General features: G+C 47.2%; 2 protein-coding genes across 2 annotated transcripts; both read left to right on the top strand.

The window, feature by feature from the left end:
* Window positions 1-2,214: 2,214 nt before the first annotated feature.
* LOC123410384 (protein DETOXIFICATION 33-like) lies at window positions 2,215-4,708 on the top strand. Its single transcript, XM_045103324.1, has 6 exons — window positions 2,215-3,225; window positions 3,350-3,436; window positions 3,551-3,607; window positions 3,695-4,052; window positions 4,160-4,246; window positions 4,368-4,708. The coding sequence occupies exons 1-6, from the start codon at window positions 2,381-2,383 to the stop codon at window positions 4,449-4,451; spliced, it is 1,518 nt and encodes a 505-aa protein (XP_044959259.1). The 5' UTR covers window positions 2,215-2,380; the 3' UTR covers window positions 4,452-4,708.
* A 276-nt stretch (window positions 4,709-4,984) lies between these two features.
* LOC123412323 lies at window positions 4,985-7,243 on the top strand. Its single transcript, XM_045105278.1, has one exon. The coding sequence runs from the start codon at window positions 5,705-5,707 to the stop codon at window positions 6,953-6,955; it is 1,251 nt and encodes a 416-aa protein (XP_044961213.1). The 5' UTR covers window positions 4,985-5,704; the 3' UTR covers window positions 6,956-7,243.
* Window positions 7,244-15,582: the final 8,339 nt, after the last annotated feature.

Here is a 15,582-nt window from a genome sequence, read left to right as displayed (position 1 = left end):
GCGGTCACTGAGTTCACTAGGATTAATCGCCCCGGGCGCTGAATTAAGCCTCTCTGCCACGACGGTATGAACTTTCTCACTTGATCAAAGAGGGGCTGCCAGTCCGCTCGAGTCAAGGCTTTGATGGCCAACTGAATCCCAAGGTATTTGCAGGGGAAATTTCCCAACCCACATTGCAGAATTTGCTCAACCCTATGCCTGTCCTCCTCCGTGCCGCGAATCAGAACAGTCATTGTCTTCTGGTACACTAGTAGAAAAAGGGTCTTTGGCCTGGACCCTTTAGTCCCGTCCTGCCTCTGGGCCGGGACTAAAGGCCCGGCCACGTCGCCCCAAATCGCACGAGGCTTTGGTCCCGGCCCGTAAAGAGCCTTTAGTCCCGGTTTGTGTCTCGAACCGGGACTAAAGGGTTTGGAGGATTTAGTCCCGGTTCGTGTCTTGGACCTTTAGTCCCGGTTCGTGTCTCGAACCGAGACTAAAGGGTTTGGAGGATTTAGTCCCGGTTGGTTTCTTGAACCGGGACTTAAGGGTAGACCTCAAGTCCCGGTTCGTGACACGAACCGGGTCTAAAGGTGTTCAGATTTTTTTTTCTGTTTTTAAATTCTTGTTTGTAGTTTCTGTTTTAAATTCCTTATATGTTTTAGGATATTGGATGTTTTTGATTGATTCTTTTTGCATTAGATTCAAAATTTTGTCTAGTTTCTGTTTGTGCCATTAGTTTCCAAATTTGAATGGTTTAAATTTGAATTTGTTTAAATTTGCTTCAAACCCAGTTTTTGAATAACTTGAGTTTACAAATAGTTTTTAATTTAATTCTTTTTGCTTCCACTCATGTGTTAGATTGTTGCCACACTAAGATTTATTTGGTTATTTTTAGAATAATTTAAATTAGGATTTTAATTAAAGAAATATTGTTTTGCTTATATAGTTGTTTTAGTCATTTAATTTTTGTTTTTTATTATTGTTAGTTAGTTCTTTCTGTAGATTTTAACATGTTGTAGTATGGTGCATATTTAATGCACAAAAAAAATCTACAGTTCAATTAATTTTAAAAAAATGCCTTTGAAGCAGATGAGTTTTCATCTGAAACCTTGATACTTTGAGTTTTGTAGAAAATAAACAAAAATGATAAAATCTTCAAAAAATAAACAAAAATGATAAAATCTTCAAAAAATAAAATCCTTTGAGATGTCGTTAGGTTTTAGTGTCTAGTCGGTATAGAAATTTTGAGATATGAATTTTGACCGTTTTTGCAAAAAAAAGGAAAAAAAAAATAAACGGTCATAACTTTTGCATACGACGTTCGAAAAAAATTAATATATAAAAAAAAACTAGAAAAAATTGGTACTCGATTTCACCCAGGCTTGCCCGGTGAAGTTTTCTCACATGCTCAAAATTCCAAATGGAAAAAAAGTTATTTCAAAAAGAAGTTTTTTCCAAAAAAAAGAAAAATATTTTTATTTAAAAATATTAGGCTGTTTTCATTGAAATTCACTATTATTGTTACTTATTAAGTTTATTTTAATAATTGTTTGTAATTCAAAAAATTAAATCATGTGACATGACATCAAGACCCAAGTTGTTTAGGATTGATAGCTTACTATTGTCAGGAAAACAACAAGTGCACACTTGGCAACTAGGGGCGATAGAACCAGAAAGCTAAGCGTGCTCGGGCTGAAGTAGTGAAAGGATGGGTGATCGGCCGGGAAGTTAGACGATTTGAAATGAGTGATCCACGCTAGAGCAGTGAGGATGGGTGATTAGAGATTAAATTGTCAAATAATTCAAAGATTAAAAAATTGAAATAAAACATAAAAAAATTCAAAAATAAAATTTGATTTTTTTAAAAAAAAATCTACCTTTTCGGGTAAAAAAAAAACTGACGGATCCTTCAGTCACGTGGAGCACCTTTGGTCCCGGCTTGAAACAGGGCCGGGACTAAAGGTTAGGCCTTTAGTCCAGCACCTTTAGTCCCGGTTGGTGAACCGAGACTAAAGCCCCTTACGGACCGGGACTAAAGGCCGTGTCCCCACTAGTGGTGGTTAATCTTCAATCCCGAAGCCTCTCCAAAAATCTCCATGGCCTGTCCGACAAAGGAAAGATCTTGCACCGAGGGCTTAATGATACTCGCAAGGATAGTACTACCATAGTCATCAGCAAGTACCAAAAACGATTAGTGTTACAGTATATATACTCGCAAGGATTGCTGGATCGGGCAGTTGATCCCCCAGTGGAGTGGACTGGTAGCTGCCGCATTGCATTTGTCGTACTGATACCGCACCGTACAAGCTAGCCTAGCAGGTCCATATATATACTCCAGTCCGGTCCAGTGTCGACTGTCTTGGGAGTTGGGATACAGGAAGAAAGGAGTGGTCATCGAAGGATGGCTTCGTATGCTGGCGGCGGTGATGAGCCGCTGACGGAGGCGCTGCTGGGGAGGGCGGGCAGCGGCGACGAGGATGACCTGGAGGAGATCCACAGCGTGTCGGCGTTCCTACGGTGCGCGGCGGAGGAGAACCGGCGGCTGTGGAGCCTGGCGGGGCCTGCCATCTTCACGTCGCTGGCGCAGTACTCGCTCGGCGCCGTCACGCAGGTCGCCGCCGGCCACCTCACCACGCTCGAGCTGGACGCCGTCTCCACCGAGAACTCCGTCGTCGCCGGCCTCGCCTTCGGGATCATGTACGGCATGGGGAGCGCGCTGGAGACGCTGTGCGGGCAGGCCTACGGCGCCAAGAAGCTCCCTATGCTCGGCGTCTACCTGCAGCGCTCCTGGCTGCTGCTCACCGCCATGGCCGTCTGCATGCTCCCGCTTTACCTCTTCGCCACCCCGATCCTGAGGCTCTTCCACCAGGACGTCCAGATCGCCGTCATGGCCGGGAAGTTCTCGCTGTACATGATCCCGCAGCTCTTCGCCTACGCGCTCAACTTCCCCATCCAGAAGTTCCTGCAGGCGCAGAGCAAGCTGATGGCCATGGCGGCAGTGTCGGCGGCGGCGCTGCTGTTCCACGTCGCGCTCACCTGGTTCCTCGTGGTGCCCATGCAGATGGGCCTCGTCGGCCTCGCCGTCGCGCTTAACGCGTCGTGGTGGTTCGTCGTGCTCGGCCAGCTCGCCTACATCGGCATGGGTTACTGCCCCGGCGCCTGGAACGGCTTCGAGTTGGACTCCATCGCCTTCACAGAGCTCTTGAGCTTCGCCCGCCTCTCCATCGGCTCAGCAATCATGATCTGGTACGTACATTAATTTCCTACAGTTCGATGCTGTTACCTACTTATGGTCCAATTAACTGCCATCAACTGTTGTAATTAATCAAATCTGTATCTATGTTCCCGCTGTTTCTCCATGGAAATATAGCTTGGAGTTCTGGTTCTACATGTTCCTGATTGTGATCGTGGGCAACCTTCCCAACGCTCAGGTCGCCGTCGCCGCAGTCTCCATCTGGTGAGCTAGCTGTTATAATTGCCACTTGCCAAGCTGAGCCAAACGGTACCTAGCTTTAGTAATAAATAAATATACGTAGTACTACTGACATGTTGTGATTTCTGTATGTGGCAGCACTAACCTGTTCGGGTGGCAGATCATGGTGTTCTTCGGATTTAATGCAGCCATCAGGTAGGAGTAATGCCCATCAATCAATCAACCAATCAGATGGCTGTCAAATTAAATTTAAATGTGGTTCATCCATGGTTGGAGCTGCAGCGTGAGGGTGTCGAACGAGCTGGGCGCGGGCCGTCCTCGGGCGGCGAGGTTCGCCATCGCGGTGGTGCTCATGTCGTCCGTGGCCATCGGAGTGGCCTTCTTCGTGGCTGTGCTGCTCCTCCGCGACGTCTACGGCGCACCCTTCACGGAGAGCCCCGAGGTGGTGCACGCCGTGGCCAGCCTGGGCGTCGTCTTCGCCTTCACGCTCCTGCTCAACAGCGTCCAGCCCGTTCTGTCCGGCGTGGCCGTGGGCGCCGGCTGGCAGTGGCTGGTGGCCTACATCAACCTCGGATGCTACTACGGGGTCGGCATCCCGGTGGGGTACATGATCGCCTTCCGGATGCGCCGCGGGATTCAGGTACGCGTGCGCGCGTGCGTGCATGCATGTCTTTCAATTCCTTCGTTTGGTTGGAGAGCTTAAAAGTAACCGACCGTGCTTGTTTGGTTTTGGATGAGATGCAACAGGGGATGTGGGGTGGCATGCTCACCGGGGTAGGCCTGCAGACGGTGATCCTCATCGCGATCACGATGCGCACCAACTGGAACAAGGAGGTGGGTCATCATCCTAGTTTGACTGTTTGCTGCTTTCAGTCTCGGACAAAGCGAGACAGGTCCTTGATACGGCATGTTCACCCGGCTGTGCTGTTACTTGGGTTGTGTTGTTACTTGGCAGGCGAGCGAGGCGAGTTCCAGGATACGGCAGTGGGGTGGTGGTGGTGGTGGTGCATCGCCCAAGATCCCAGCAGACGGCATCTAGGAGGACGTGTGGTGACCAAACTACAGTACGTTTGTCCGTGTTTGGTTAGCTATAACTAGCGCCGCGCGCGGGCAGCTCCTCTTGCTCGGTTTTCTTGTCGACAACACGCAACACGGCAAGATCGGGAGGCAGGGCGATCGCGGTGATTGAGACTTGAGAGGTGTGCCTGGCTTGCCATTCTTTTCTGTAGTGCAGTGTAGTTTGGTTCGCCCTTATCCTTTTCTTTTTGGAAGCTCGATCGGGGTGGTTTGCAATCAGTTTGTTCTGGGCATGTAGTACGCCGTGTGACAGTGTGCCGAGCATCGAGCCGCCGCTGTCTTACCACCGAAAATGGAGCTCCCACCCTCCTCCCCCCTCCCCTCCGCTGCCCCCACGGCGGCCGGAGCCCAGATCCCCCCCCCCCCACGCCCAGCCCCTCCCACCAGTCCCCCGTCGCCCCAGCTTCGCCCTTACAGGTGCTGGCCTCCCCCCCCCCGGGCTGCCTCGCCTTGCCTGCGCGCAGAGGCCACTGCAGAGGTGCTGCGCGCCCCGATTGGATCTGGAGGTACGATTCAATGCCGGATCCCGCCGGCTGCAGATGTATCTTGCCATTCCAAGACCACGGCAGCGCTGCCCTCTGCCGCATGCTGCGCCCCACCCCCTCCCCGGCCCAGACTCTGTTCGTTGGTCGTGGTGCCCGAGGGCTGGACGGCGCAGGCCTTGTCCGGCGTGCCTCCACGTCGAAGACTCCAATCCATTATTGTGGCGCCAGGAGAGACCTCCTCTCAGGCTGCAACCTCCTTGCCGGCTGGCAAGAGCCTTAATGCAGCCGACCCCGAGCAGGATTGGAACCTGGTTCGCTCCAGAAAAGAGATTAGGAAGATGAAGACTACCACTTCGGAAGAGCTGCGTTCCCATCCGCGTGTCCCTCCTTTTGATCCCGCAGCTCTGCAGCAACACCTAGCTTTCAAGGCTCGCTTCAATGGCCGTTGTTTCCGCTGCCTGTCAACGCGCCACCGCCTGGCGTCCTGCAGAGACCCTATTCGCTGCATCCGTTGCAAAGGAACCGGCCACCTCGCTCGCTCCTGCTCAGCCTCACTTCCTCCTCGCAAACCGCCAGCTACCAGCAAGCAACCCATCCAGCCCCCGCCGCCGCAAGAAAGCCACCTCGCCTGGCCGGAGCTGCGTGCACGCCCAGGACTGATGGAGTTCACCCCTGGGCTTGCCTCCCGACGGCCGGAGCGCTCCTCCTGTGTCCTCGTCAGCACCCGGAGATGGAGGTCGACGCCTATCATTTGCGTCGCTCAGCTCTGACGGCCACTGCAGCTGATGAAAGGGTCGACTTCGCCACATCCCTCGTCGCCAAAGCGCTGGAGCAAGCGCTTGACATCCCTTGGGAATCCATCCAAGTGGCTTCAGCGCACCCGGAGGACTACCTCATCCGCTTCGCCGAGCCGTACCAGCGGGACCTGGCCCTCGAGCGGGGCTATGTCCGCGTTGGTGGTGTCCGTTTGCAGCTTGAGCAGTGGGATCCAGCACCGGCAGGCACCATCCGCCACTTACGTTTCTACTGTCGTCTTGCAATCTCTGGGATCAAGTTCCATGCGTGGAGGCTCGATGTGGTCAAAAAGCTGCTGGGAGGTTCCTACATTGTTGATCGGATGGAAAGGCAGACAGAGCGCCTTCAGAACGTGGCTGCTTTCTTCGTCTGGGTGTGGACGGAGAACCCAGACTCCATCCCAAGAGCAGTTGATCTTACAATCATCGAGCGTGCCGGAGACGGCCGCAACAGACATCAGCTTCCTGACGGCGTGCCGGCAGAAGAAGGGCGTCAAGGCCCGATGACTGGGGTGCTCATCCACCTGGTTTTGGCCAAAGAATACTCCCAGCGCGCCTCCGACTCCGCTGCAGAAGAATATCCATGCATCTACACCTACGATGTGCAGATTGGCACCATGGATGGGCGTGTAGTGCCGCCCCGTCGCATGTCCGAGGCTGGCTCCTCGAGACTTCCTCGACGTCGTGATGATGACGCGGATGATGAGGGGCAGGACCGACAACGTCATTGTCGTCCTGGGAAGCGCCGCTCCCTTTGGCAATCGGTTGTTGGGCAGGCTCAATGCCGCGACACAGCCCGCTTCGATCCGCTGCCGCGTCGGGAGGGGCGCAACGTAGAGCGCTGGGGCCGCTCCGATGCCCGTCGCAGGGCGCCGAGCCGCCTTGCCGACCAGGAGAGAAGGTGGCGTACTTCCACCAGCCCTCCACCGGCCCAACGTCGGGCGCCCTCTGCGACCTCGTCCACGGCAATCCCGGCTGGTTCGGTTCTCCGCCCTGTTTCCAACCGATCGGTGCAGGGCACTGGGGCTGCTTCTTCTGCCCCTGTCGAGGATGCAGACCACTACAGCGGCAGATCATCAAATGTTGTGGCTCAGAACGCGGGAAGACAGGCTGTCCCTGGCATGCTTGTTTTGCCACAGCAGGAAGAGATGGCTGAGCTGGGGACGACTGATCCCGATGCGCGCTAGAATGGCGGCCCGACTGCAATGTCGCCGCTGGACGAAGTGTTGGCTGCTGCCTCTCGCACTCAGCTGCAGCAACTATGCCTGATGGCGTCCCGGCCGTTGGAGATGAGGAATGCATGGTCATATGCTAAACTCTTTTGGAGAGCTCAAAATCTCCCATTCTTCAAACATGTCACAGCAGCACTCCTATCCGATCCGCACTGCTCCATCACCAGGGACGATATGTCCTACTGTAAGTGCATCTAGTGCCCCTTAGTGATTTTGGTGGTTTGAAGACTTATAGGTTAAGTATCTAATGTGTTTATAAGTGTACACAGGATCTATAAGTCATTGAGGAGTTTGAGATATTTGAAGAATATCGACCCCTAAAAATATATGTCTTCAGTTGAAGAAATTGGTCTAAAGCTAAAGAAATGAATCACGAAGAATTTGCGATGAAACTGATATTCCTCATGAAGATATTGATATTGAGAAGATCGGTGGTTCCTGAAGAAAATCGTTCTGAAGAAATTGAAGCGTGAAGATTTACGTTTTCTGTTTTACTTTCTTCGCATTTAATGAATAGGAACACCGTACTGTTAAAGGGGGTCAAAGTAACACTATGGAATGGATTTCCTCATGATGCTCAACCCAAGCCAAATCCTACCAAAAGCCTCAAGTGAGGAATATGAGTGACATGAGGACTCTCACAGTTGAGGGTCCCGACCGTTTCGATAAGCCGCGCCAAGTCACTGATCTTATCCACTCCAACAGTCATATTATTTAAGGGCATTAATGTCAAATCATGTCGGGATGCTCCCAGGCTATAAATAGCCGCCCCCCACAACCACTAGCTGGTTGGCTGCTCCGTTAGAAACTGACACTTGTCATAAGAGCAACCCAATTCCTCAGAGCTTTCGAGGGTAAATCATCAGTGAGGAAATACACCACCCACCGAAACCACAAACCAAACCTAGTGATTGAGCATCACTGAAGAAGTTGTTCCTGTGTGGGACTGAAGCCTTTTACCTTTGAGGACTGTGCATCCTCTAGACGGTTAGGCGTCATGGTCTAGAGCAATCCAGAAGTCAATTGTGGATCGTCGGGTGACCGAGTTTGTGAGGGTTTGGAAGTCTGCCCTGAAGACTTACCACGAGTGTTGGGCGAGGACTGTGTGTCCTTAGCTCAAGGAGAATACGGTAGGGACTGTGTGTCCCGGGACTGGGTGTCCTTTGGTTTAAATACCAAGCCGCTCCAAACCAGATGTACAACTGTCACAACAGTTGGAACTGGGTCATCAACAACAGTCTTCACCAAGAATCGGGTTCTAATTCCTCAACTCTTTACATTCTCTGTATTATGTGTTGATGACTTTCACTGTGACTGTTTGAAGAATTTGCTGAAGACTTTCTCTGAATTTCCTCAACCCCAAATTCTTCACTTGAGTAAATCATCATCTGTATTCTGCGTGCCTGCTTGCTGTGCAATCTGTTTTCATAATCTTCACTCTGTAATACTGCTATTGTGAACGATTGCACAACTGATCCTTAACTGTTTCCGCTGTAAGTTAGTCATCAGTGAGGAATTTCCTCAAAAGGAATTTCCTCAGTGATGAAATTCTAAAAATCTCCTATTCAACCCCCTCTAGTCGATATAACGCACTTTCAATTGGTATCAGAGCAAGGTACTCCCTTGTTCTGTGTGACTTTGGTTTAACCACCTGGAGTTTTAGTTATGTCGACTGCAGGCATGTTTAAGGTGACTGCAGCATGTCCTACCTACGAGGGAAAGAACTTTCCCTTCTGGAAGAACAAAATGCAAATGCATCTACAAGCTATAGACAATGATCTCTGGTATATTGTGGAAAATGGTGTCCCCATCATTTCTGCTAGTGTCACTGCAGCTGATGTGAAGAAATTCAAGCAACTCGATTCTCAAGCGAAGAACATCATCTGTGGTCTTCTGAGCCCTGGCCAGTTTGGAAGAGTAAATGCCTTAGGCTCTGCAACACTGATCTGGGAGAGACTGTGCAAGGTAAATGAAGGAGTATCAACCCAACGTGACTCTCGTGTTGATATTCTTCGCAATCTCTTTAATCGCTTCAAGAGACATGACAATGAAAGCTGCCAAGATACCTTTGATCGCCTCACTGACATATCAAATGAACTGCAAGCACTGGGAGCTCGAGACATCACTGATCACGAAGTTGTGAAGAAACTGCTGAGATCTTTGGATTCTTCATTTGACACTTTAGTTGTGATGATTCAAGAAAGACCAGACTACAAGATGTTAGATCCTGCTGATATCCTCGAGAGGCTAAATACTCATGAATTCCAGCTAGAAGAAAAGAGAGATCTATATGGACAAAGCTATTCCAGACCACGTGCACTGAAGGCAAGAGCAATTTCCTCATCTGAAGAAGAAGACATAGATGATAGCAGCTGTGACCCTGAAGAATTTGGTCAGGAACTTGCAATGCTAGTGAGGAAATTTCAGAGATTTACACGACGAGGCCAGTTCGGTAAATCATCAAGAAGAGACATGAGGAAATCAGAATCTGCATCTGAGGACTACAAGAAACGGACCTGTCACAAGTGCAAGAAATCAGGTCATTACATTGCTAATTGTCCTCGCTGGGGAAAGGAATCAAAGAAGAAGAAATACAAGGATGACAGTTCTGATGACTCAAAGAAGAAGAAGAAATCTTCAAAATCCTCATCTTCAAAGTCCTCCTCACACAAGAAGACTAGCTTCAGAAAGGCTCGGGCACTTATTGGCAAGGAAATGGATTCCGAGGCAGAATCAGAAGAATGTGATGATGAAGAAGGCTCTGGAGAAGATTCAGATTCCGGATAGGCTAGTCTTGCGCTAGCAACCAATTTCGTCAGCAAGTCAATCTTCAATCTTGAAGAAAATGAGTGCACCATCCATACCGATGATTATGCTGATGACTTCGCTCCAACCTATTGCTTCATGGCAAAAGGTTCAAAGGTATCACATAATGCCTCCTCATCTGATTCAAGTGACTGTGAACATGATGATTACAAAAAACCCAGTTATAGTAAACTTGCCATCATTGCCACTAAACAACAAAATGCTCTGGAAAAGCTTCACAAACTGCTAGACAAAAGTGATGATCTGTTGAATGATGAAATGAATCTTAATCAAATCCTTGCTGATGACATGAAAAATCTTCAGTCTAGATTTGATATTCTTCAGGATCGTTATGATACACTCCTCACTAATCATGAGAAGCTTTCCTACGAATTTCTTCAAAGGAAGCTTGATCTTGAGAAGCTGAGGATGTCTTATGATGATCTTCGTATGGAGAATGATTCATTACTAGCTCAGCAGATCAGCGCTAGTCAAGTTGAATTTATTCCTCCATGTCTTAAATGCATTGATCGTGAAACTGCTGATTCTTCACCAGAATCTTCAAATGCTACCACTGCTACAAATTCTTCAACTGCACCTGTTGTGTCTATTTCCTCACTTGAGGAAAACACAAATGTCACTGATGAAAATGCAGGGTTGAAGGAATTGTACTTGACACGCATGTACAAAAGCCTCAAAGGACATCAAATCCTTTGTGATGTGCTCAAAAAGCAGATCTTGAACAGGAACCCGAGGAAAGAAGGAATTGCCTTTGAGAGGAAATTGAATGCTGATGGATCTTATTGGAAACCTAATCAGTATCCCAAAACCTCATGGGTTGCTGCTACTGGGCCTCCTTTTGATCCATCTAATCTAACTGGCTTCTCATGTGAATTATCCTATTCCTCTGATGAGTCATTTGATTCCAACTATAAACTGTTCAAAGATCAATCTGGTAAAGTATTTGCTTGATATGTTGGAACTAACTGCAGGAATGACCCTCCTCTGAGGAAAATCTGGGTTCCCAAAAATTGTCTTGAAAATCTTCAAGTAAATGTCCTCATGACATCACCTCTGAAGAATCTGAACCCCAGATCAAATTCCTCAGGAGGACCAAAGTCTTCAAGAGGATCAAAATCCTCAACTGGTCAAAATTATGCTCATACCCGTGCTTATGCGTCTAACATGCAGGGAAACTACAAGGAATATGATTATGAGCGCTATTCTTCAAATCATTATGTTCATAAATCCTCAAACCAGTTCTCTGCATACTCATATGAGTACTTTAACCCCCCTACTGTTAAGAGAAATGCATTAGCTTCAATGCCACCTTTCTCATATGGTGCTCGCAGGATGATGAACGCTTTGCCACCCCTTCATATGTGGGTGGTGAAGAAATCAAACTAATCACTTCTGCAGGTCAGGTCTCCAGATGAAAATCATCATCTGAAGAATTTGCTGGAGACCCGAGGAAATGCTTCACAGGACACAAGCTAATGATTGATGAAATAGAAATATTTCACACGTCCTTACATTTCTGTTATAATGAAATTAGTATCATATTCTTTAAACTTGAAGCATATGAGATGGTAAGCTGTACTAATTCATCTGCAGGATGATAAACCCAAAAATACTGAGTGGGTTCTCGATAGTGGCTGCACACATCACATGACTGGTGATAAAAGCCTACTGATGAATATGCCACTAACTCCATCACCTCTGAAGCAAATCACATATGCTGATAAAGGTAAAAGCAAGGTATTGGGACTTGGCAAAGTAGCTATTTCCAAGGATAGGCATATGGACAAAGTGATGCTTGTTGAATCCCTTGGTTTTAACCTCATGTCAGTCTCGATGCTTTGTGATCTTGATATGATTGTTATCTTTGGTAGATATAGATGTGTAGTCATCATGGAATCTGATAGATCCAAAGTCTTCGAAGGTGTAAGAAGAGGGGATTTGTACATTGTTGACTTCTCTACAGGTCCTCAACCAGCCACTCGCTTACTAGCAAAAACCTTAGAAGGATGGCTGTGGCACAGAAGACTAGGTCATGCAGGCATGAGGAATTTGCATACACTTGCAAAGAAGAAGCATGTCATTGGCATTGAATCAGTCAAATTCCTCAAGGATCATCTCTGCGGTGCTTGTGAATCTGGGAAAATGACCAGATCCAAGCATCCCTCCAAAACCATCATGACCACTACACGTCCATTTGAATTGCTTCATATGGATTTATTTGGACCTACTCACTATGCAACACTAACCAATGCAGCATCTCTATATGGCTTTGTCATAGTTGATGATTATTCCAGATACACCTGGGTGCATATCATAGTGTATAAAACTGAAGTGCAGGAAATCTTCAAACGATTTTCTTGAAGGGCCTCGACGAACTTCGGCATCAAGATCAAACATATCAGGAGTGATAATGGAACCGAGTTCAAAAACACTGGTCTTGATGATTATCTTGATGAACTTGGTATTACTCACGAATTGTCTGCTCCTTATACTCCTCAGCAGAATGGTGTCGTCGAAAGAAAGAACAGGACTCTGGTTGAAATGGCAAGAACTATGCTTGAAGAATATCAGACTCCTCGACGCTTCTGGCCTGAAGCAATCAACACTGCATGTCATATCATCAACAGGGTATATCTTCACAAATTCCTCAAGAAAACCTCATATGAACTCCTCACAGACAAGGAACCCAATGTAAGTTATTTCAAAGTCTTCGGTGCAAAATTTTGGATTAGAGATCCTCATCATAGCTCGAAATTTGCACCTAAGGCACATGAAGGTTTTATGCTCGGTTATGAAAAGGACTCGCACACCTACAGAGTCTTCAACAACTATCACAACAAAGTTGTTGAGACTGTAGATGTGCGGTTCGATGAAACTAATGGCTCGCAAAAAGAGAAATTGCCTTCTGATCCAGATAAGCTGTCTCCTGAGGAAGCGATAAAGCTTAAGCCTACTGAAGACATTGTCCCCACTGAGGAAATTGGTGAAGAAACAATCCCCATCGCTGATGAAAGACAAGAAGATGCTCCTGAGGAAATTGCAACAACACCACTTCCTCAGCCCAGACAAAATCCTCAACCGGCACATCCGAGGATTGCAAATGAAGTAGAACTTGACAAAATCCTCAACGACATCAACGCGCCAGGTCCTCTCACTCGCTCAAAAGCTTCACACTTAGTTAACTTTTGTGGGCATTTCTCTTTTGTATCTATCACAGAACCCTCAAAAGTAGCTGAGGCTTTTCTGGAACCGGAGTGGATCCAAGCCATGCAAGACGAACTTCTTCAATTCAAGCTGAATGACGTATGGGAGCTCGTCAAACGACCAGATCCTCGCAAGCATAACATCATCGGCACCAAGTGGATTTTCCGAAACAAGCAAGATGAGGACGGTCAAGTGGTGAGGAACAAGGCACGACTAGTAGCCCAAGGCTACACCCAGGTTGAAGGAATATATTTCGATGAAACTTTTGCACCTGTTGCTAGACTTGAAGCTATTCGAATTCTACTTGCCTATGCTAATCATCATAACATCATCTTATATCAAATGGATGTGAAAAGTGCATTCCTCAATGGTAAACTTGAGGAAGAAGTATATGTTGCTCAGCCCCCAGGTTTTGAGGATCCAAAGAATCCAGACAAAGTCTTCAGACTCAAAAAGGCTCTGTATGGCCTCAAGAAAGCCCCTCGGGCATGGTATGATACATTGAAGGAATTCCTCATGAAGAAAGGCTTCAAACCTGGTTCACTCGATCCAACTCTTTTCACAAAATCTTATGATAATGAACTGTTTGTATGTCAAATATATGTTGATGATATCATATTTGGCTGTACTGACAAAAGATACAGTGATGAATTTGCTTATATGATGAGTGAAGAATATCAGATGTCTATGATGGGGGAGCTCAAATTCTTCTTAGGTCTTCAAATTCGTCAACAAAGCAATGGAATCTTCATATCACAGGAGAAATACCTCAAGGATGTTCTGAGGAAATTCGACATGCATGAATGCAAAGGTGCCAAGACTCCAATGCCTACCAACGGTCACCTCGGCACTGATGAAAATGGTAAAGATTTCGATCAGCAGGTATACCGTTTTATGATTGGTTCTTTATTGTATCTATGTGCATCTAGGCCAGACATAATGCTTAGTGTTTGCATGTGTGCACATTTTCAAGCAAAACCGAAGGAATCACACCATAAGGCTGTGAAACATATTCTTCGATACTTAGCTCACACACCAACACTAGGATTATGGTATCCCAAGGGCTCCAATCTTCATCTGGTAGGGTATTCTGAGTCAGACTATGCTGGTGACCGCGTGGATCGCAAGTCAACATCTGGCACATGCCATTTCCTCGGAAGATCACTGGTTTGCTGGTCCTCAAAGAAGCAGAACTGCGTATCACTCTCCACTGCCGAAGCTGAGTACATTGCTGCTGGTTCTTGTTGTGCTCAATTACTATGGATGAAGCAAACCCTCGAGGACTACGGCATCAACATGAAGAATGTGCCTCTCTACTATGACAATGAGAGTGCTATCAAGATTGCCTATAACCCAGTACAGCACTCGAAGACCAAGCACATCCAGATTCGTCATCACTTTCTTAGGGATCATGTCCTCAAGGGCAATATCCTCATCGACCATGTGAAGACTGATAATCAACTGGCTGATATCTTCACTAAGCCCTTGGATGAGAAAAGGTTTTGAAAGTTGCGGTGTGAGCTAAATATCTTAGAATCTTCAAATGTTTTGTAAAAACATGCACACATCCTAACACTTATGCAAAGTTGATGACTTAGATGTGCAACACATGATGAAACGATTTTCTTCAACCGATGAAGAAAGTCACTCTGAATGTGAAGAAATTAATGAAGAAATTGATTCTCAGAGCCCTACGACAATTGTACGCGGCGTCTGTAATCAACATTCTTATATGGTGGGCAACGCCACCGCACAATGTGAAATTCCTCAAGTTGTTTTTCTTCAAATGATCAAATTCTTCACAATGCATTTTTCTTCAAAACAGTTGTTCTTCATTGTGATGATCTATTGCAAAATCTTCATAAACACTTGATGACTTTCATTTGCCTAGGTAGACTGTGATTTCTAGTCCTCAACAGCATTCACTTATTGCTATTTATTCAATTTGATGTTTCTGCTAAGTGAATGTGATCGGACCCGATTTTCCCTCTATGCTATACTTATCCAGTCTATTCAATTCTTCATATGCGTTCTACTTGAAACTTTGTTCAAAATCCTCACTGCATCCTTGTCAGCTGATGATTTTGTAACGAAAATCCTCAAATCTTCGAAAAATTGTTTTCTTCAAAGGAACAGTAACTGAATCCCCACTTCCCACGATTGGATAGCCACGATCTCCACTATCTCCACCGCATCGTACGGGAGCTACACGTGTCCTGCGGAGACGTAGAGGCAAGGGCTATTCGGTCCGAAACTTTCGCGCCAAACAGTAACTTTCGGGCTATAAATATGTCCTTAACCCCCTCGGTATCATCTTCTTCGCCTCATCGCTCTCCTGCCACAGCACACCGAACCCTAGCGCCACCGCTGATAGTCTTGTCGCCGGCAAGGAAGAGCTTCACTGCCTCAACCTTCTCGCCGCCAGGATCTCGCCGGAGACGGAACATCTACGTCCGCCGCCGCCGTAGACGTCCTCTGCTGCCAAGTTAGGGTGCATTGGACACTTGACCGAAGAGCCTCTCCATCACCACCTTTTTGTGTTCTTCGTTCGC

Source organism: Hordeum vulgare, chromosome 7H (assembly GCF_904849725.1).
Source record: "Hordeum vulgare subsp. vulgare chromosome 7H, MorexV3_pseudomolecules_assembly, whole genome shotgun sequence".
NCBI lineage: Eukaryota > Viridiplantae > Streptophyta > Magnoliopsida > Poales > Poaceae > Hordeum > Hordeum vulgare.
The sequence above is the reverse complement of the archived record's forward strand: the minus strand, read 5'-3'. Positions and strand labels throughout refer to the sequence as shown.